General features: G+C 41.8%; 1 protein-coding gene across 7 annotated transcripts in view; it reads left to right on the top strand.

Annotated features, from left to right (window-relative positions):
• The window catches only part of MPP7 (MAGUK p55 scaffold protein 7), a 57,766-nt gene that overhangs the window by 20,301 nt on the left and 14,724 nt on the right, over nucleotides 1–22,741 (top strand). For all 7 annotated transcript variants that reach the window (XM_078859566.1, XM_078859545.1, XM_078859534.1 and 4 more), the window contains exons 2-11: nucleotides 6,680–6,752; nucleotides 9,018–9,136; nucleotides 10,379–10,456; nucleotides 10,889–10,969; nucleotides 12,957–13,088; nucleotides 14,629–14,710; nucleotides 16,377–16,462; nucleotides 18,899–18,973; nucleotides 19,270–19,466; nucleotides 22,564–22,628. In XM_078859566.1, coding sequence (XP_078715692.1) covers nucleotides 6,695–6,752; nucleotides 9,018–9,136; nucleotides 10,379–10,456; nucleotides 10,889–10,969; nucleotides 12,957–13,088; nucleotides 14,629–14,710; nucleotides 16,377–16,462; nucleotides 18,899–18,973; nucleotides 19,270–19,466; nucleotides 22,564–22,628 — 973 coding nt within the window. In that variant the 5' untranslated portion in view covers nucleotides 6,680–6,694. The remainder of the gene's footprint in view (nucleotides 1–6,679; nucleotides 6,753–9,017; nucleotides 9,137–10,378; nucleotides 10,457–10,888; nucleotides 10,970–12,956; nucleotides 13,089–14,628; nucleotides 14,711–16,376; nucleotides 16,463–18,898; nucleotides 18,974–19,269; nucleotides 19,467–22,563; nucleotides 22,629–22,741) is intronic.

The raw sequence follows: 22,741 nt of genomic DNA, 5'->3' as shown, positions 1-22,741 counted from the left end.
GAAGCTTGCTCCACCAGCAGACTACCCTCCTCTTCCGTCACCTGACCACGCTCCCTTCTCGATCATTCCCGTTGCCACCAGTCCCTTCGTACTCACAGCTGACACCCCTCTCTTTACCTCCCGTGGCCACTAGTGCATTCGCACTGTAGGCTGACTCCCCACTCATTATCTCCCATGGCCACTAGTCCACTCACATCGCAGGTAGACTCTACTGTCATTACACTTGCATGCTTATCGTGTGTAACAATTTGCATGAGCATTTACACACTACTTGTTTTTCTGTGTAAAGTCCACTCCCCTAAATAAACTGGAGGCTCACATATTGCATTGACTTGCCAGCTTTATATTCCTAAAGCAGTCGGGTATTGTTTCTATGTCAGTATGTATGTTGAACTTTTTTCGCCCAGTACGTAGCAAACCATGCTAATCGGTAGATATTACTGTCCTGTGTTAATCATTAAGACTGCAATTCTCGGCCCAGTAAGAGTGATTTAAAGTAAAATGTGTGGTTGTACACGCCAGTATTCTGTCAGCAGAGAGTTTGGATCGGGGGTTCATGCAGGGATTCAGCTTGCATGAGACAGCTTATGTGCTTTCTCAAAAATAAAAATTTGTCCTTTCCTTATTTTCTCGGGAAACATGAAAAAAACTGGACATCTCAAAGAAGAGCCTTAGAAATTACACTGCAATCTGAGTGATTGGTATGTAGTGAGTCCAACTGAGTCGCAGACATTGTCTTGGGAGCAATAATATTTCACCAACATAACATAACACAACCTACACTTGGGTGTTGAATGCCCATCTAGCCAAGCTACGGCAGAACTAGACACGGTTCGCTATCCCGGCCCGGACCACAAGCTGGGTCCCGGACCGCGTGGCTAGAGGCTTCTTCTCCCCGACGTGGATCTTCTTCACACCAGCACACGAAGAACCCCGAGCTGGGGTTGGCTCTGCCCTTCGCCCCGCCCACCTTCCAGATCTCTCGAGCTCTTTCTCGAAGGCTCCCGAGAGCTCTTTTAGACCACATGACCGCCCAGCGGCCCCCGTCCACCGGTGGCCCCCCTCCAATATAATCCGGTCATGTGTTGGCAGGTCAACTAGCATATCATGCCCCAACGTAACCCTGGCTGGCTAACACTCCCTCTCGCTCCCTCACCGGGAGCCCGCACCGCACACTGTACATGGTGCCTCCGCGCTGACCAGCGCTCACCCAAGCCCCGCTAGGGCTGGTACTACGCCCAGTAAGCGGACTACACATAATGCCAACACATTATCCGCCGTGACATTCACAGTCACTACAGGTACATAAATACGTTTACGTTTGTACTGTATCTTCCACTTAAAAATGTCTCGCACGGTAGTGTAGATGAAATGTGAATTTGTGGAAAGTCGCAAGTCGGGGATGAAAAAAAGTAGAATGGCACATATTTAATCAAATGTTTAGGATGTGTGTCTTAGATATGTGTAGTGAGTCCAACTGAGTCGCAGACGTTATTCTTTAGAGGCAATGCATTTATTGTAACACGTATATACAAAGGGGTAACTACCCCTTTACCAGATACAGCATGGGGTGGTGACCACCCAGCTAACTACACTATACGTAGGAGTTACAGCTCCGAAGGGTCGGACCCTCACTTGGGTCTCCGGCCACGTATTGATGCCTCGTATGACGTAGACCTTCCAGCTTGTAGACGTAGAGCTTCCAGCTTGTAGAACGAAGACCCCGGTCCCTCTCAGGGACCCACCTTATATCCTCCCGGGGCAACCCTGTCCCTGGGTTGACAATCTCCCGCTCCCCCTTGTGGGAGCCCGCACTACACGCTATGCGTGGTGCCCGCGCTATCCCAGCGCTCACCAAGCCCCGTTAGGGCTGGTACTACACCAGGCTACAGGGTGTACGCGATGACGGTGCATCGCACGCCGTGCTGTGCTCGAGCCGGCCTCACACAGCAACCCACACGGTGCTGTCTGCGACGCAAGTACATCGCACGCCATAGCCCTCCCGGGCCGGCACCATACAGTGACGTCCCCGATGTCACTTCATATGTATTAATTTAAGAATGGATTATTTGAAGTACTTGCGTCTTTTAAAGTGCAGAACTTTGTGTTTAATGAGTCTTTCATCCTGTCAATAAATAAAGGCTTAGGGTAAGTCGCCCTCCTATTAAAGTGGCTGTCACACAGCAAGCAGTATAAATTAATCATTGGCGGCCTATTCATTGATCTTATTGATCAAAGTGGTGATGCTGCCCAGTGCATCCATTCTATCCAAAAGCACACTTTGGGAAGTCTTTTCCCCAGAAATGGAATAAAAGTGGCATTGTTTCCAAGTGCAGTAGTTGAGACATTTAGCTGCGATTCCTGCCAACAGTAATTATTCCCTCAGATGGACTTCAATTAGCTGACAAGCCTCCATCACAAACGGTTGTGCACGCAAAAGCAGCAGTCTGCAGAGTGCCGCTGACTTGGTTTACCATTTTGCACAACAAATTATTCATAGTGCACAACAACCGGTATTGGTTCAGATGTATTGCCATGTATTTTCAATGAATTGAGTGTTTTACATTGGCAATATGGAATTATAATTATTACACCTCTGCCAGTCGTGTGAAAATATGTACATGCCATTTTTACTCGCACAATGAGTCCATAGCGTTTGTGGCGACATACTGTCTTTACATTTGAATCGTCCAAGTTCAAAGAGAAGTAGAAGTCTCTGAGTGTATTGTGCTTGCATTCATCGTGCTGTGTGTGAAATATGAAATACGACACTTCTTAGAATGTGCATTCCACACATGGTAGCTTTAAAAGCACTGAGCGTTCGTTGTTAGTCTAGCAGATAATCTGGGTGGAAATATTAAATGTTGAAATGGTAAAATTCCATTCACTAATATGGCTTCGCAAGCAGATACGGTGATTTTGTTTGGAAATGCTGTGGCATTCCATTGTCCATGCCAAGGCCACATACTCATTTATTGTGGTAAATATATATTGAGTCCACCTAGAATCGCTTTGCCATATACTGTTGCCTTTATTTGATGGTTTGTGATGGGCAAATTAAAAGCACCAGTTGCCCATGTATTTTTCCCTGTGCTGTATGAGAGGCTACTGCAGTGACTAGTGTTTCCAAGGGAACTTGCAGAGTCAATCAGTGATCACGCCCCCACAGGCCTTCAAGTGATGAATGTAGCACCATCAAAAGGTCTTGAAAATTACAAGCTGTAACTTCGGGAATTGAGTTGTAGAAAGAGCTACAGCAGTTGAGGCTTTGCAGAGTGCGATTAAATATATTTTGACACGTTTCTAAAAACAAAAATCTAGAAAATGTCGTGGAGGATAGAAACAGAAATCGATTCTTGAACTGTGCTCCTTTTACTGTTATCTTTGCAGGTAAAGTGATGAAGGAACTCATATTTACTGATTTCACAAAGCAAATAACAGGAAGAATAATTCAATAAATGACCCAGCTGGCCCTAATAGATCACAGGAATTTCAAATTAAATGGCTCTGGATAAGATCCATTACAATGAGGGAACTGTTTTACATTTGTAATTAAGTGTTTTATCACATCTAATATAACCTTTGAAATCTATTTATGGTCTCTTTTATAGTAAACAAGTAATTCCCATCACAAACAATAGCTCACCAAAAATATAATCCATCTGCTCTTAACCATCATGACCTCTTCCACAAGGGTATGCGACATCACAGGAAGCAGCATATAAATTACTGCAGCAGCAAATGGTCAGCCACTACTGGTTGCTTACTGTATATACCACTTAGTGTGGAGGTCAGTTATGCTTAGGTGGTCACTATACATGGAAGCTATTAAATGAGCTTTAAAAGTAAATAAGTGAAAACTGTTTTTTTTCTTTGTTTAAAAATAAATTCATTCCATGTGGATGTCAATGAAGGAAGCGGTAATGTTTCACCCTTTCATCTATCGTGCCTTCTGCCTGCCTTTTCTTAAACAGCCCTATTATTTATACAATTATTTCACAGCTATAAGCAGCACACATTGTCATCCCTGCTGCTAGTCCTGCTGTGCAGAGCAATCTTCCTGCCTAAATAACACATGTCAATAATGATTACAAAATCATCCCCTCGATATAGAAGGTCATCAAATCCTGGTCAAAAGTAGATTTGCTTCATCATTCTTCTGGAATCAATAATATAAGGACCGATATTTTGTAACATCAGCAATCATCCTTTGGCTAGACAGGACCGAGTCATAATAACGCGGAGCTTTCGCATCAAGATTAGGACTGCCAACGAATCTGAGAACAATCAAACGTCCTTTTGAGCTTTGAGTCACATTGCCATTGAAATTAACGTATTAAAAGACCTTTACCAGTCTAAAAACGATTACACTTTTTCAAATTATAGATCCCATCACAGTGCACGAATTAAGTCACAATAGTGTTTTGTGCTGAGCAGTAATACAACACGATAATAATTCTAGCTAGGTATATTCGTCTGTTTACGGAGCGCTGTGTTGCTTCTGTCCACAAAGCTGCACGGTGTGTTTCCCACACAACCACCGTAACACACAAATGTCTCTCGTAGGTGGAAATAGAAGTGGACTGTATCGTATTACTTTTAGCCGTTGCACCGGTTGGTCTGGTGCAGTGGCCGCTGTCGCCTCTGTAATTTGAGTTGCGTGCACACACATCAGGACACTGAAATGCTAAGCAGCATCTGCTGATATTCACGCTAATGCGCTCGGAATGACCTGGGCTCACCACAGTGGCTTGCTGGGAGTTTAAATGGCACAGCGCTTGGAAAAAAATCCATGGCGTGTCGGGTACTGTACATCTACTGCAGAATATTTCTCATTCGTAAAAGTGATTTACACGTTTATGTACATGTACGGCCCGTTTTTGTCAATTCACTGTTGGATGGGCCCTGAGGGTTATTTGACTTTACTTCACCACACTGAGAAGTGTGAATTTGTGAATAAAGGAGTACAGACAGTGCATTTTCTCCACTTTTGTCTACTTCCCACAAAGCCTATTACACCTGTATTTTTGCACGTGGTGGTTACTCATCAAAACACTATCCAGGCACAACGCATACTTATCTTTTAAGGTGTGATGAGATTGGGTCGTTCCAGGCGATTTTGTAATCAACTTTCACTTCCATGGGTTATGAATGTTATTGTTGCATAATGTATATAATAAGTCTGGTTTTGTATGCATACATTTTTTTCAAGACTTTTAAAAAGTTTTTATATGTAATACATTTCTTTATTTAGAAATTTTACATTTAAGTAAATGTCCTTTAAAAAATCCCATTCACACCAAGGAAAATAATCAAATATCCAGAAGAATCTCACTCATCAACGACTTGCTGTACTTCCAGCGAGATAGTGAAATATGTATTTGAAGCTGCCTGAATACCAATACATGATGCAGGTGCCTACTACATTTGCCCTTGCTGCATGGCCCGTCATCCCATGCATGTATAACATCAGGGACCGGCAGACCTCACAAGGATGCGTGTGAACACCATATATTATTAATTTCCAGTCTGTGCTGCAAAAAGACCTGGTTTGTATGTTGTGGAAATGGTTTTCGCCAATTATCTCTCCATAAAAAGAAAACAATATACCAAAATAACAAAATGTGTGTAAGATTTGGCCATTTTCACATCGTTTTTCAATAGAAATGTGTACTTACACGTGAATAACCAACGTCTTGATAAATATGTGAATTTATTATGTAATTCAATTATTATTTGCTACAATTTGCACGTACATTCGTACACAAATGTTTCATATATATTATCTTTTCACATTGTACTTTAGATGGACAAAATGGAGGGGCCATTGTGTCATGAGGGGAATGATGAGCAGGAGTCAAAAAGATGGACACCAGTGCCCCATCTGTGTACTGAGGGGAATTCATTATCGCGTGCCATTAATCTCGGTTTTTGGTTGCCGTAAGGGACCCCTGGTGCCATTTAGTCCGTGTGCATTGTGCCTTCTTTTGTGTTTGGTTGTGTGTGTGCATGCATGCCTGATATATGTGTACAGTGTTTGAAACGTTAAGTGTAACTGAATCTAATTTGAATTTCAGGGGGTGGACAAAATAAGTAATGATTGACAACTTTTAGAAGCTGAAAAATTACTTAACTTGGAAATGATCATTTGTATCATGACAGAAATACTGAACTTTTTTGTGCATCATGGCAAATAAAGGTAGTATATATACATGATTAGATATGTATATCAATTATTCCGTATAAGTTACAGTACACTGATATTTGTTTACATGCTTTTCCCAAGGACATTTGTGCCATTTGCATCCTTGCTTGCAAATCCTTACCTGTAAATGCAAATATCTGCCAATGTCTTGCCTTTAACCATGTGTTTAATGTTTCTCGTAGAACTGTCCCATGATTCAGGCCTACAACTAAAAGTAATTGGAATGTCACATGTAAAAAATTGGTAATGATAGCTCATCATTTAAAGTGATGATCAACGTTTTTTCCAAATTCCAACCACAACCCTGTCGTGCTGTCTTTGTGTCTCTGTGGCTCACAGTGAGGCAGGCAGCTGTGATGGTGTGATGGGCTTGGGGGGGGGGCGCTTGCTGATGAATGTACGTGAGAAGCGTCAGGTGTTGCTGTGATTGACGCGGATTTCTCGTAACAAGTTCCATCTTGTTGTCTGTGCCAGCGCGGAGCCTCGTGCATGCCCGACTCGGCAGGGACCGGAATGCCAGCACTGTCGGCCACACCAAGGAACGGAGGTTAGCCGAGCAGAGCGGTCGTTTTTGAGATCTTTTAGTCATTGCAAGATTTATTTAGTTTCTGAACTCAATTGGCCCAATTCATCTGTTAGTTGTTGATTTATTATCTGGATAAAATGGACAAATCTACAATATATATATATGTAATGTAGTAACTTGACGGGAGACGACCTTACGGGTAGCACACTCTTTATTAACACCAACTCATTACACGGGTGGCTAACTGCAGCCTAACCCACGGGGTTCCCCTGGCTACACCCACACGGGCTCTTACGCCCCGTAGCTTCTCGGAACCCACCCGGCTGGGGTGTCCGTCTCGACTCTGGGTCCCACAGCCTCGTCCTACATGGACGTCAGACCACGGGTCCCACAGTCTCGCCTCCGAGCCACACAGGGTCCCGGCACTTACAAGGACAGCGGGACTAGGGGTCTCAGGGCCCTACCTCTTCAACTCCGTCTTCGATCTTCAACTGGTTAACAACTCCCCGAGTGCTCCCGCGCGTCCCCCTTTATAGTCCCTCATGCGGACGTCGCTGAGAGCACCCACCCCAGTTGACCAATCACTGCGCGCTGCCCACGATCCTATTTCCCACCTTGTGTCAGCGCGCACAACCACGCACCCCGCGCCGCCCCGTGATCTCTCACTGTCGGCGCGCGTCAACACCACCACTACATATATACCAAACATCTGCTGGTACATTGTGATGTAAATACATTTTACTGGTAGGAACGAAGTGGACCAGCCACCAATAGATTATATCGTCCGTTCGTTTGTCCGTCCGTCTGTCCGTATAGCAACATCGCCCCCTACTGCAAACACTTGGCATGACCCTACAAAAACCGAGACCTAGGCCTGAAACTCTCCCTTCGTATCGTACCCCCGCGTGTGTGAAAGGGAGTTAATGTTTAACAATGTTACATTCCCTGATGTTTTTAAATAGAAACATTTACATTTAAATATTTTACATAAATCATTAAAACATTTATATTAACAATTAACTCACGGCGGCCTAAGGCCTACAGCTAGGCCTAAAGCCTAGACCTAGGCCTCAAACTCTCCCTTCGTATAGTTCCCCCGTGTGTGTGAAAGGGAGTTAATGTTTAACAATGTTACATTCCTTGATGTATTTTAATAGCAACATTTACATTTAAAGCTTTTACATAAATAATTAAAACATTTATATTGACAATTAACTCAGGGCGGCCTAAGGCCTACAGCTAGGCCTAAAGCCTAGACCTAGGCCTCAAGCTCTCCCTTCGTATAGTTCCCCCGTGTGTGTGAAAGGGAGTTAATGTTTAACAATGTTACATTCCCTAATGTTTTTTAATAGCAACATTTACATTTAAAGCTTTTACATAAATAATTAAAACATTTATATTAACAATTAACTCACGGCGGCCTAAGGCCTACAGCTAGGCCTAAAGCCTAGACCTAGGCCTCAAGCTCTCCCTTCGTATAGTTCCCCCGTGTGTGTGAAAGGGAGTTAATGTTTAACAATGTTACATTCCCTGATGTTTTTTAATAGCAACATTTACTTTTAAAGCTTTTACATAAATAATTAAAACATTTATATTAACAATTAACTCACGGCGGCCTAAGGCCTACAGCTAGGCCTAAAGCCTAGACCTAGGCCTCAAGCTCTCCCTTCGTATAGTTCCCCCGTGTGTGTGAAAGGGAGTTAATGTTTAACAATGTTACATTCCCTGATGTTTTTTAATAGAAACATTTAAATTTAAAGCTTTTACATTAAAAACAACTCCCTACCCCCCCCTCGTCGGCGGCTCTCCAGCCGAGCCAGGCCTGGGAATCTCTCCCCCGCTCGGGGTGTATTGGGCGGGGCTACAGCGGCAGGGGGCGGGGCTACGCGGGGCTGGGCGGGGCAACGGCGGCAGGGGGCGTGGGCACGAGGTGGAGGGCGGGGCTATGCGGGGTTGGGGGGGGTTACGGCGGTAAGGGGTGGGGCAACGAGCTGGGGGCGGGGACACCGAGATGGGGCGGGGCCATGGGTGGCCGGGGCGGGGTTACGCGGGTGGAGGGCGGGGCCACGGGGCATCCACTTATTGGCGGCCATTTTTTGCCATTTCATTTTATTATAGCCATTCAATTGTTCGGTCCTACCAGCCCACCCCACAGGGTCCTGTTAAATAATTTCCTAATTGGCAATTAAATTTTTTGGAGCCTGGTCAGATTTACTTCAAATGGGCTTTCAGTTACCCTGTGAGGTGAGAACATGGACGTGCATGTTTTGTTCATTGTTCCCCCAGCGATGAGCGAAGTCCTGGCCACCCTCCCGTCGCAACTTCAGGAGCATGGGGGCAGCCCGGAGGACATGACCTTCTTACGGGACATCTGTGGAGATGCCAGCCTGCAGTCCCTCGTGAAGGCACTGCTTCACCTCTACCAAACACACCCTCATCAGCGTAGTGCCCTCCTATAAGCTGCCTGATACCCTTCTCTAGACAAGTAACCATCACAGCCATTCATGACTTGGTTGTCACTCTTAGCCACACCTGTGACCTTTTATACACCCTGTACCCCAGTTTGCACACCTACCCTCAGTCCCTACATAACCTTGCAGCCCACGTTGTTATTTTTAATCAATGTTCCATTAACACTCAAACCTTTAACTATGACCTTTTCCACACCCACTACATACCGGGATCTGCAAACTCAACTTACATAACAAATTTACTACATCGTGTTTTGAAAAGTTGTAGTTAAAAAAAAAGCATTCTAATGCAACTCACTTGTGAATAAATCAAACATTTCAGTAAATTCGTTCTTGAAGAAAAACATACAATATACAGTGCAGTAAATATTAATCGATGTCAAGTGTTTGTGCGGTGGATCTTAGAATGATGGGCCACGTAGAAAATTTGCTTTCATCCTTTATTGCACCATACATTTTTTTATTGTGTTTCATCAGTTAGCTGACTTAAAGCTGAGAGAGCCAATACAAATACAGTATAGGTGTTTTTTTTTATCACGGATCATCGTATTTGCATTTCCTGTTATCCATGGGGAAGGGGTAGCTGATCTGAAATCCTTCCTGTTATTTTCAGACCACTTGAGTTGTCATTGTTGAGCTTCGTGAACAATGGCCTGAAATGCTGGTCACTTCTGTCTTGGAAAAAATTGCTGCAAACAAATGCTAAATGTTTTCCTCTTCCTGCTTTATTTAAGGAAGATTCCTTCTTTTCTCTTTCAACAATTAATTTGTTTAGATTCTGGGTCTTTTTAAACTATTTAAGAGTGGCACAGACTGCACAATATTCGATAACCGTAACTAATAAATACATGTGGAAGCATTCCCAGAGTGATTTTTTATTCTTTATTTAAAAATAAATGTGTGCATATTTATTTTGTATGTATACAAAACGGCACTATTAAACTCCATACATACTTTACAAGGATATCATCCCTAACCTTGCTGTTGGAAGTTGGGCCCTGCAGATGTAGACTTAAAATGGTGAATAATTCAGCAAATGCAACGTGGGATGCATGCTTATTCATAACGTTTGTTAAACATCATGGCAGCCCAGATAGTAGCTGGAGATTGAAAATTGAATGTATGTACACATGGCTATAGTTATTGTTATTGCTGTTGTGTCTGTTTTATTTTCAGGTTCATGACAAATTAAAGAGTTACATTAAGATCAGCCCTGCTCCCATGCTGGCCAATTCTGCGACTCTTACTGATGATGTAAGCCTTTCCCACTGATTTTTCCTGCGTGGTTACTTTATATCATATTGGTAACTTCATTTTGTGCACTTCAATCTTAAGTACCCTGGATAGGTACACTGTGCGGACTTTTGAGTGTTTGCCATTATGAGTAGTATGTATGTATGTATGTTGAACTTCTTTTGCACCGTATGTAGCCAACTATGCTAATTAGAGGTATTAAACTGACTGCTATGTGCAGCTGCCGCTATGAACACCAAACCATGGACCATACAACTGTGCTCGGCCCAAAACATTTTAATGTGGTGTATCAGCAATTTACCAACTCTCATACAGCAATTGAATAGCTCAATCACTGAGCACTGAAATTATAATCGTTGCTTTTGATTTGGTCATACGAAAGTAGTGTTCAACTCGGATTTGGAGTAATACTTGTTATATCTTTGTTTTCAGTTAACAGAGGAGCTACAAGGTCAACCGACAAACAGCGATGTCAGGGAACTGTTAACACTTCTTTCTAACCCACATGTCAAGGTGAGGCACAAGTTGTCGCCATGAACTTCACACTTAAATTTTCAGGTTTCATATGAAGCTTGGAAAGGCATAAAAAAGGACTTCCAAAGCGAAGTTATTTGTTGCTTGAATGCTCCTAGAAAATTTCTCTCCTGCAATTGCATTGGATTTTTCAAACGTGAACCTAGTGTTCAGAAAAGTTATTGGCATCAATTCATTGTTTTGATCAAATCGATTTGTAATATCTTATAATGAATCCTAATCTCATTGCGACCATTTGCTTTACAGTGCTTTATTTTTGGGCCAGCAAGTGAATGGCAAAAAACATGAACGTGGCTCAATTATGCCTACATAAATAAAGCCTGAGCATTAATACATTGAATCACCACTTGAGCCCATTGGAAGTCATTATTTCCAAGAGAAACCTGGATAGTTTTTAGAGTTGGGATTTTAGCAGTTTTCAAATACATCGATATACACAGTTACTGATAATAACATTCTATCATAGTCTGTAATTTATTCTCTGAGGAAAATGACACACTTTGGTATTGTACACATACGCAACAGAGTAGCAGCAGGAATTGTAATGTTGAGGTCGTTGTAAAATGCTCATGCACTATTCAACAGACTTCCCAATGAAGAAGCCGTGTTTAACTTGAATTAATTTTTGTATTTATATGAAAAGGGTTGCATGTGTTTTATCCATAGAGGGTTTAAATCGTAGCTGAGATGTTCGTGATTGTTGAAGGGATGTTTTAAAAGGCTTATGACAATGCAGATAAGCATATTTTTCATTTTTTTCAATAAATGTAAGAACTGAGTAATTAGTACATCAAACCGAAGGCTTAAAACCATTTGAGTGACCGTGTTGTCAGTGATCAACAAGCTACCGGATTAGTCTGCTATATTTGGTGTGCCTTGTTCTCAGAATGTTAATGCTGCCCTTTGTACAAATGTAATCCACACTGAATCCCAAAAGGAAATTATGTAAACATTGGCTGCTAATTAATGTGTTGGCATTACTCTATAGGCTGTATTACTGCATGCAGCAATTAAAATAAACTGTAATTCCCAATCCACTCAATCTAATTGGAAGCACTGTTGTTTGAATACATTTTTAACTAATGAGAGATTTTAAAAGAATCAGTAAATAGTTACTTATCTCTTGCCTGATATGCATTCTTTAGATATGTGCAATGGAAATAATGTGAACGTTGAGATGACTAAAGTGGAATAGTTTACTTGCACAGATGCGGAAGAGATAGTTAATGACAGAGGTTCAAATTTTCATTTAAAGCTTTCGTGACTGCAGTGATTCATATTCTTGCTTTTTTCGGTAAAGTCACGTAGAAGGGAAATAATAAAAATATCAAACAATAAAATGATCACGACGTTTCGACTGCAACACAAGCAATCATCATCAGGTGTGAAATCCACAGCAGTTTGCGTTACTGATATTTCTGCTAAGTGACAAGGTTTCACAGTGAGTAGTGTTGGTTCATGGTGACCGAATAATGGGCTGCAAGGTAAATTATTTGGGTACATGTTAAATAACTGGGACTTGCAATTATTAACTTGGATTTATGGCAATTGGCCAAAATTCATGGTGTTGACTGATTCAGGGAAATGATGCGTTCATAGTCAGTAGATTGTGTTAATGGGGTGGGAACAAAGTTTATTACCAAGCTTAAGATGAGTGACTGAGGGAACATGGGGATTAACTGCACTTCATTGTCAGTAGCTTTGGATGATGATGAGTGAATTGGTTTATTGTGAATTTACTACATTTCAAGTTCGTTTACTGGGGCTCGAAGTGAATGAGAAGTGTTCATTGCGTGTCGCTTTGACGATATGCTGATTGAATGGGTTCAAGGTCAGTGACTGTGGCTCAAGAGGAATAACTGGTGTTCACGGTTGGGTACATGGGATTTGCCGTGAGTGATGAGGCTCCTCCCACAATTGGAGTTCACGATAAGCAGTGTGCTATCACTCTGTGGCTATTTCGCAGGCAGTGCTGTCTGCGCACGATTCTGTGGCACAAAAAGACTTTGTCCCGGTTCTGCCACCGCTGCCCGATGATCTTGATGACGATGAAGAGTCAGTCAAAATTATCCGGCTCGTCAAGAACAAGGAGCCCCTGGTAAGAGCAGCAAGATATGGCTGCAGCGGAGGCCCTCCAGCCCTGCATTGCCATTTATAGTCTGGTTGGGGAGGGTGGGGAGGGGCTGGGTGGGGAGGGTGGGGCTGGGTGGGAGGGGTGGGGAGGGGCTGGTCACCCCGTGGTGCCCTTATAAAACTCAACGTTTAACCTACTCACGCCGGCTTGTGCCCGTCCTCACAGTCGGGCATATTTGCGGGAATACACCACGCCGCCGTTGACCCTGGCCATTGACCGAGCAACCCAACGTTCCGACTAGCTCCTTTCGCAGGAATGTGTTTTTTCATGACCCATACGGTGCATCCATTTGACTCTGCGGAACTCTAAGTGTTGTTTCCACATTCTTTGTGGATTGTTTTTATCTCATTGTTTAATTTGCTATACCGTTGCCTATGTTTTTGGTGCAATAAAATGCACATGATATTATGGAAAATATTTTCTCCTTATTTAATTTGTACATTGAAACCTCATATTTTGTGTCCTAATGAAAACTGGTTCCCCAAATGTAACAAAACCAATGTCTAAAATATTTGGTTCATGCATGATATTTAAAATATACCACATTATTTTGGCATAATATAAAGCGTGCACATGAGTATATTCAAATCCATGCTCCACAAGTAATTATTTCCTAGACATACTTTTCATACCTAGCCACAGCATGTATGGGCAGAGCTGAATTGCAATAAAATACATGTTTCTCAGGCTGCGAAAGAGGGCTATTGTAGACAGCATTAATTGGTATTCGCAGACCTGACGAAACAATGTGTATGGAAAAATGGTGAAGGTGAGATTATTAACACACATTTTGCGAAGTAGAATTATATTAATTTGCTCATTTTAAAGATGTTATAGCATTTATCATTTTATTAACTTTACTGAGCCATTGAAAAACATTATTCATGTTTGGATTGTGTATGAGTAGTGATCTTCAAGTAATTTCATAATCTGAACACGTCACCTCAAGCAGCCAATGGAACTGGTCGATTATTTCATTATAGGATCCTGTTGAAGATCCATCTTAAGAATCACTGAGGAGTTTCTGTCAAGTCAGTGTTCTTCTTAAAACCAGTATTGGGGCAACACACTTTCCCATTCGTAACCATGAGCGAACAATGGAAATTCTACTTGCCCATGGCAGGGTCCAATCTTTTCATAAGATGACCACTGTTAATTTTCTTCAGACTGGTGTGCATATCAGTGACCTCCCAGCATTGATAAGCCATGTTAACTCCCAACTGAGAGCTCACAGACCATCCCGATTGTGAGTGAAATACATCGGGCAGCACTACTTGGCCCAAACAAAGAATTATTCTACAATATCAAGTGGCTAATTTAATATAAAAATATAACAAGCAAATAAATAAGATGAAAATTAGTTGTTTTGAATAGCAGCTTTTATATGCAAATTAAATGTACCATATAAGCATGCACACTAATGGAAACGCGACAAATGGTAGTTGCAGTGTAATCTTCTCTGGCGCTTAGTAAAAACGGTTTTGACTTCTCTGCTGTGGGCTAGGGTGCTACCATCCGACGGCACGAGGAGACGGGAGCGATCGTGGTGGCACGGATCATGAGGGGTGGTGCGGCGGATCGCAGTGGTGAGCAATGCAGGGCGCGCCCTCACCGGAAATCGGTGTCTGACACACAGCACGTCTATGCCGCTTAACAAACACTCCTGTGTGATTTCTTATATTAGTACGGGTTTTACCTTATTGTGTTTGGCCAGGCTGCTAGATAGTCTAGTAGTCAGCATGCTCACCACTGAACCAGTTTGCTGCCACTTGTAATTTGTGGCAATTTAAAGAGACAACACCATTGTTGGGATTCAGGCCATATGCATAACTGCAGATAGAATATGAAAAATAAGTAATAATTTTAATTAGTTACACTGTTTAATATTGGACATTGAAATATAAAATGCAATGTCTTGCCACCATAACCAATGAGTTTTTTGTACATCTACGTATTTTTTATCCGTTTTTTTAAACATGATTTGTGATTTGTAACGCTCATAAATGTAGGAAAATTTAAAGTTGAATGTCTTTAAGCAAATACCTTTTACTTTCTTCAGCTGGATCACTCTCAGATCATGTGTTTGAAATTCCTTACAAATGGTGTCTTGATATGTTTCTTACTCGTCAAACTCATTGTCTTATAAGTAAATTATGATTGAAATTGTACTTACCGGCATAGGCTGGATAAACCTGTCGGCAGATATTGTATATACCTGACCCCTAACAATTTAACTGATTAACAGTGTATTTTTAATGTGTTCGTTTGTTTGACTTTGATTATTTAATTGATATGGAAACGTGCAGGGTGAATGAGCTGTCCGAACTTGTCAGTGCTCACATAGCGGACGCTGTTCGCCAACATTTTTCACAATTACATCATCACTTGTGTGTGATACGCTTAACTTGCAGGGCATGTTTGCCCTGCAAGTCATGTTTAATCTCACAGCAACATCTTACAGTGGTATGCTGAAATCGCGGGCAGGCTTGTCCTGCATGTTGTGGAATTCAGCTTGAGTCCTGCATTGCGTGACAGCAAAACAACCTTGGTTGTTATAAAGATCCATTTCACACTGGGCTTAATGACCTCGTCTCACTTGCTACTGATTGGAGTAAAATAAATTGTAGTGTAAGCAAGTGATGGAGAGAAACTGCATATTGATTCATTAGTAATGGAATGGAAAGCTAAATGATCGTTGGTATTATTTTGAACCACAGCTGTTGCCTACTCGTGTTTTTGTGGTTTAGGAATGGGCTGTTGTTGAATGTACATTTCTATATGATTATATTATCTTTGAGGCAGTGAGTTCAATAGTGATGGTACTAAGCGCTTTTCTGTCTCCATTTGATAATCTGATGTCTCGATACGATTCAATGTTTCTTGTGGGGAATAAAATGCAGCTATTGATAATAGTAGCATAGCAGTCGATGAATACTAATATGTTGCATGTTCTTTAAATCAAATTACATTATATGTATGACTAATAGTCGACTAAGATTAAATATTGTTATCTCTAAAGACTGACAAGTCAATGTGCCCCATTGTAGAGGCATCATCATCAGGGTCTTCATGACTTGTACAATTTTACAGATTTTTACATCCAGAAAGCTCCACCGCTTGATGACGTGTGCTCTCACTGTGCACGCATTTTCAGCCCCACATGTGATTGGCAAATTGAGTAGGCTTTGTGTATGATTCATCTTTGACTGGATGCATTAATGCAAGGCTGAACGTGCGTTGTGTTCCGAGCAGGGCTCATCAATGTAGGCGATGAGCTGAAGGAGGTCAACGGAGTTCGCGTTGACAACAAGGAGCCTGAAGAAGTCATTCAGATCCTGGTAAGCATATATACTGTCAAACTAATACCAGAATTCAATTTATTTTATGCTGAATTTGCTGTGTCCGATTTGAAACATCTCTTAACTCTTACCCATTCCAAGACGTCGGAAAGTTGTACGGTGGGTCCTGTTCACCGCTGAATCTCAGAACGTGCGAGCGGTTAGCATTAATTTTAATTAGAGAGGCATAGCTCTGCTGTTTTCAAAGACATTGTATTGTACTCGCTGCAGAGAACTGTCCTGACACGACCGCACTCTATGATAGCTGGCACCAAACTGCCACGCCTTCCACATGGCCTTTTGGGAGCCTCGGTCCCAATAAAGCTATTGTTTTTTCTTACGGTTCCGTTCCGATGACTTCCAGAAGGAAAAAGAATAGGAATGGGAAAGAGTTGATATATCTGTGGATGACAAATTGTGCACCACTGTGCGGATAAGTCAACTGATTGTTCTACAGAGATACTGCCTCCCTCATTGAAACGTGGAATTTCTACCAATAGCACTGGACTGTCATGGGAGATGAGCATCATACATGTTTAAACGTAAAGAGGGTTTGATTTAGGTTTGAAAATTGTCTGTCCGGTTTTAATTATTTTTCGTTGAGCATTATAGCAATTAAATGTGAGCAATACAAATATTAAACCGCTACTTGATAAAGGCATCTCCCATTCCATGTTGGCCATGGCGGATTGTTTGATTGTACTTCACCATGCTGATTAGTATGGTGTTGGTGAGGGAGGCTTGCGGCCACAACTAATTCAGATATCTTCTTGGTTCTTTCGGTAAAGTCACGTAGAATGGAAATAAAAATAATTCTCACGACGTTTCGGCCACAACGCAAGCAGCCGTCCTCAGGTGAAGACCAGGTCTGTCGGGGAGACAGCGTCTGAATGAAACACCACCACTCTTGGAGCGTATATTTAAGCTGGGTTGGAAGGGGAAGAGCACCTTGACAAAAGAATTTGCATATCAAGAGGAATTTAGCATATTTATGGGAAATTCAGATATGTGATTAGTACTACTTGTGAAATGCGTAGGAGGTGGGCGGGGGGTTTCAAAGTCATTATGCCCATGCATTATGCAGGATTAGCAGCATCAAAGGGAGGGGATAGGGGTAGCATTAATAAAGGGAAGGAATGTTAATAGTATGTATAAACTACATACTACCGAACTCTTATTGAGTAGGCGGCTGGCGTTTGTGTGAACGCTGCACTACCAGTCGCCCACTCAACAAGAGTTCGGTAGTGCAGCGTTCACGCAATCACCAGCCGCCCACTCAACAAGAGTTCGGTAGTGCAGCGTTCACACAAACACCAGCCGCCCACTCAACAAGAGTTCGGTAGTGCAGCGTTCACACAAACACCAGGCGCCCACTCAACAAGAGTTCGGTAGTGCAGCGTTCACACAAACACCAGCCGCCCACTCAACAAGAGTTCGGTAGTGCAGCGGTCACACAAACACCAGCCGCCCACTCAACAAGAGTTCGGTAGTGCAGCGGTCACACAAACACCAGCCGCCCACTCAACAGAGTTCGGTAGTGCAGCGTTCACACAAACACCAGCCGTCCACTCAACAAGAGTTCGGTATGGGGTAGACCCGTGTGATGTAAGGGAAAAAAGTTTAGCTGGAAGCATATTATATTTTTTGCGACATAGAATTGTAATGTATTACTTACTGTTAGTAGCTCAGCTTATTGGAGAGTATATTTAGTATACTGATGATACTATGTAGTTTATACATACTATTAACATTCCTTCCCTTTATTAATGCTACCCCTATCCCCTCCCTTTGATGCTGCTAATCCTGCATAATGCACGGGCATAATATGACTTTGAAACCCCCCGCCCACCTCCTACGCATTTCACAAGTAGTACTAATCACGTATCTGCATTTCCCATAAATATGCTAAATTACTCATGATATGCAAAATCTTTTGTCAAGGCGCTCTTCACCTTCCAACCCAGCTTAAATATACGCTCCAAGCGTGGTGGTGTTTCATTCAGACGCTGTCTCCCCGACAGACCTGGTCTTCACCTGAGGACGGCTGCTTGCGTTGTGGCCGAAACGTCATGAGAATTATTTTATAATGTTTTATTTTTATTATTTTATTATTTCCATTCTACGTGACTTTACCGAAAGAACCAAGAAGATGAATCCCTGCAGTCACGAAAGCTTTAAATCGAAATTTAATTCAGATATTACACACGTTAGCGATGAGTCAGAAATACAAAAATATTAACGTCCTTTGTAAAAAAAATGAGCTCCCAAAATAATTTGCCATTGTATCATTAATTTAATTATCGTGATTTTATTTTTCTATCAAGAAAATGTATATATAAAATGTTTATTTATAGGTATTATTTTACATTTTTGCTTTGGATACGTGTATATATACTTAATGTGTTACCGCAGCAAAATTCCTTTATTGTTTTGCAGGCACAGTCGCAGAGTGCAATAACATTCAAGATTGTGCCAGCCTTTAAAGATGAATCCCAAAGCAAAGACACCAAGGTATGGCCACGTGAGGTCCAGCATATGAACATTTTTTTTTTCATCTCCAAACATTTGGAGTAATTCAGTTGGCCTAACAGGCCAAAAAATTTACACATCAGCCCCAAGAACTGGTTTTAAACCAAATACCATGAACTTACTATACTGGTTTAATTATAAATAACTGAAATCCAGACTCATACCAATAAAATCAATGATGCCAGGACATTGTCCCCGACAGGCATTTTGAAACCCCAGAGCCACTCTGCCACCTCCAATTTTTACTATTATTTTGCTGTCGATGCTCTTCTCCGCAGATTTACCTGCGCACATTCTTTGACTACAACCCGCGGGGTGACGTGGCGATCCCATGCAAGGAGGCGGGGTTACCATTTTTGCGTGGCGAGGTGCTTCAGGTGGTGAGCCAGGATGACAGCATGTGGTGGCAGGCCAAGCGCACGGAGCAGAGCAACATGCGTGCCGGCCTCATCCCTTCCAAGCACTACATGGAGAGGTCTGAGAGGCAACCCTTACACATCGCGGCCTCACCATTGGCAATCGCTCAGTCCAGTTCGTAGTTCCTCCCAGCTTAAATGAGATATAGGGGGTGATGATAACACTTGTAGTAGTGTTATCAACGGTGCCCAACACAGCACAAGTGTTACTAACAGTGGCCAAACGTGTGCTTTGCAGCAAGAAGGGCCTGGGTTTGATTCCAGATTTACGGTGCCTTTGTGTGTAGTTTGTATGTTCTTCCCTCTGTTCTGTATTGGCTTCCTCCAGGTCCCTGATTACCTCCCATATCTAAAAAAACATACAATGTAACTGGTCTTAACCAAACATCCCAATGATTAAATATTACCGACAAATCACTAAATTGGGAATTCCAATAGCAGCATCGCCTCCCTGTGCGAAAACTTGGCAGTATCAGCCTGAGAGTCTTGGTAAAATTAAACATAATGATAGTACAACTATTCCTGATTTGAAGCTTTCGTGACTGCAGAAATCCATTCTCTTTGGTTCTTTCGGTAAAGTCACGTAGGTAGAAAAATAAAATAAAACAAAAAATAATATATCACGACGTTTCGATCGCAACACAAGTGGTCGTCCTCAGGCGGAAAAAATAATCCAGCAGTGGAACTGCTGAACCCCGCTTGCTTGTCCATTGCCAAATAATAACCTCTTGTTGTAACAGCTCTCTCGCTGGTTCAGCAGTTCTACTGCTGGATTATTTTTTCCGCCTGAGGACGACCGCTTGTGTTGCGATCGAAACGTCGTGATATATATTTCTTTCTTTTTATAACTATGTGACTTTACCGAAAGAACCAAAGAGTATAGTACAACAATTATTGATTTTCCACGAATTTCTACTTATTTTATTTACCCCCAAATGTATAATTGGCTTCGTCTAGCACTCACTAAAATGTTAACCTCATGATTTGTAGTGGATCACTCTATAAAGCAACACTACCCAGCTTCATGTCTATAAATAATGTTGTGCAATTCTTGTTGACCTTGATATGGTGTCCTTGGTGTGATTTCATGTGACAAATGAGGATTTCAGTTTAAGCCGGCATCTTGTACTGAAGGATATTGTATTTTCCGGGATAGTAATTGACTTGACGTAATGAAATGGCCATTTTAAATTACATCCGTACTGAGACGCTGCCAGAAGTAGCGACATTGTGTTCTGTGGTCTGCTGATGGTATCTGCAGGATAATTAGCAAGTTCCAACGCAAACAGAACAGCATGCATTTTATGGTTCTCTTGTCTTGGCATTTAAATTACAACCATGCTTCTGAATATTTTTTTAAGAATAAGCATACAAGTTGTTTATTTTATTATAAAATACATTTGTTTTGCAGTGATGATAATAGTGTACATTTCTTCGTTATATCCACTCTCAAAATCTATTGTTGTTCCATACTCCCCTCACCAACCTGCACTGACCAGCATGGTGAAGTAAGATAATATAACCGTCATGGCTTGTGTGGCATGGGTGTGTAGTCCCTTATCCAGAAGTGAATTAACAAATGGTCTGTGTATGTACATGTTAATCGACTAATGGATGAAGGCTCCCATGCAATGTCAGTCATGGTTTGTAAGTTGGAGCCCAGAACTACTTCAAATATTGCTCGCCACGAATGTTAACCGTGGCGATTAAATGTAATTCCCCTTGAACATGTGTATCCTGGCTTCTCTGTTCGGGCCAGTTATTGCACCACTTTTACTATAGTCACATCCTTATTAATTCACCGCTGCTGTCCTGTCGTAATAAAGAAGTAATGAAATGCTGATGCATCGGCTATAAAAGAGCACAGAGGCACAGTTTGTCCAGGAGGGGTCAGTGTGCACCACGAAAGCTCAAGGAGACCACGCGGCAATATTGCATGAACAAGAAAGCTGTTATTTTACCCAAGGACATGTGCTGCTAACTACATGTGGTCATGGAACTGGAGGGTGCTTTAGATCGGACATTGTTGACTCGTATGAAATGCATGGATGTGCATGTCAATATGAATATGTGTGAGTCTGGTGGTTCTGCAATACTTTGAAAAGCTAGTTGTTCACGGCAAGATTTTAATGGGTTCCAGGCAAAACATCAATTAATTGCAGTTAACCACGAGGTGGCATTAATTGGTTAGTGTTATATCACTTGCTCTAGCTATATTACACTTTTTAAAATAGTTGTCATTTGCTTTCTACAATGGCAACAATCTGTGGGGTTGCACGTAAGAAAATAAAGTTCAGCAGCATTGTGCAACAAATTTTAACGATTACATTTAGTAAAATGCATTTACTCATGCCTTGGAGAATATTTGCTCACGGCTTAATTGCCCTGCAGAGGTCCTAAAAGTGAAACGCCTTGTTAATAAATGTTAGTTATTCTGAAGGCCAGGTGTCAAAATGTTTAAATCTTGTATTTATTAAAATTATTAATCGCCTCTTTTGATTTACCAAGTTTTTGAACAACCTAGAACGTTTTTTAAATATCTTTGCACATTCCTAATCACCTGTACAGCAAGTCTTAACACATTTTCGAAAATATCATAGCATATCTTAAACTGTCAGTCGTGTTAAAACACATACTTGCAATAACTTGCCTGTAGTTATTAAGGAGTAGTTAAAACTCTTTAGTTTACAGTCAGAGGGAAGGTGAAGGATAGACTAATAGATAAGGAGAGTATTGTTCGATCTACATCCGAGGAGAAACTGAAATATTCTAACACATTTGGCACATGAATATTTTTTATTGGCATACAAATTGGTGAAAATAATTCACAACTTCATAAAGTTATTAATGGAATGAACAAACCAACTTATGTATGGAGTATGCTAGAGTTGTACTGTTTATGCATTATGGAAGGGTGTGCTAGTGGTACTGGTGTAGGGTATACAGGTGGTGGCATCGTCTTGTTTGGCATCAGTTGTACATTTGCTACAGTCAGTCACTTGGTGTGTTTGCTTTTCATCAGCATTTTTTTTATATAAGTGTAAATACATTCTTGGACTGGTTCCTACAATTCCCCGGAGCATAGAGCCATTGCTGCATGTCCGGCTGTGCTGATCCTTTGTCTATTTCTAAAAATAATCAGTGTGTCTGTTGTAGGCGGCTTGCAGCCAGACAGCCGGCATCACCACCCATCGTCCAGAAGAGCAGTAAATCAAGATTGTGTAAGTCATGGCCACGGCTCAGGCTCTGGCCACACATCTATGAAAGCTGTCACGGCGTTTACTGCGCATAACGGTTGCTGTTCTTTTTGGGTCACTTTCTTCCACGGCACGCG

This window comes from Lampetra fluviatilis, chromosome 1 (genome assembly GCF_964198595.1).
Source record: "Lampetra fluviatilis chromosome 1, kcLamFluv1.1, whole genome shotgun sequence".
Classification (NCBI taxonomy): domain Eukaryota; kingdom Metazoa; phylum Chordata; class Hyperoartia; order Petromyzontiformes; family Petromyzontidae; genus Lampetra; species Lampetra fluviatilis.
The sequence above is the reverse complement of the archived record's forward strand: the minus strand, read 5'-3'. Positions and strand labels throughout refer to the sequence as shown.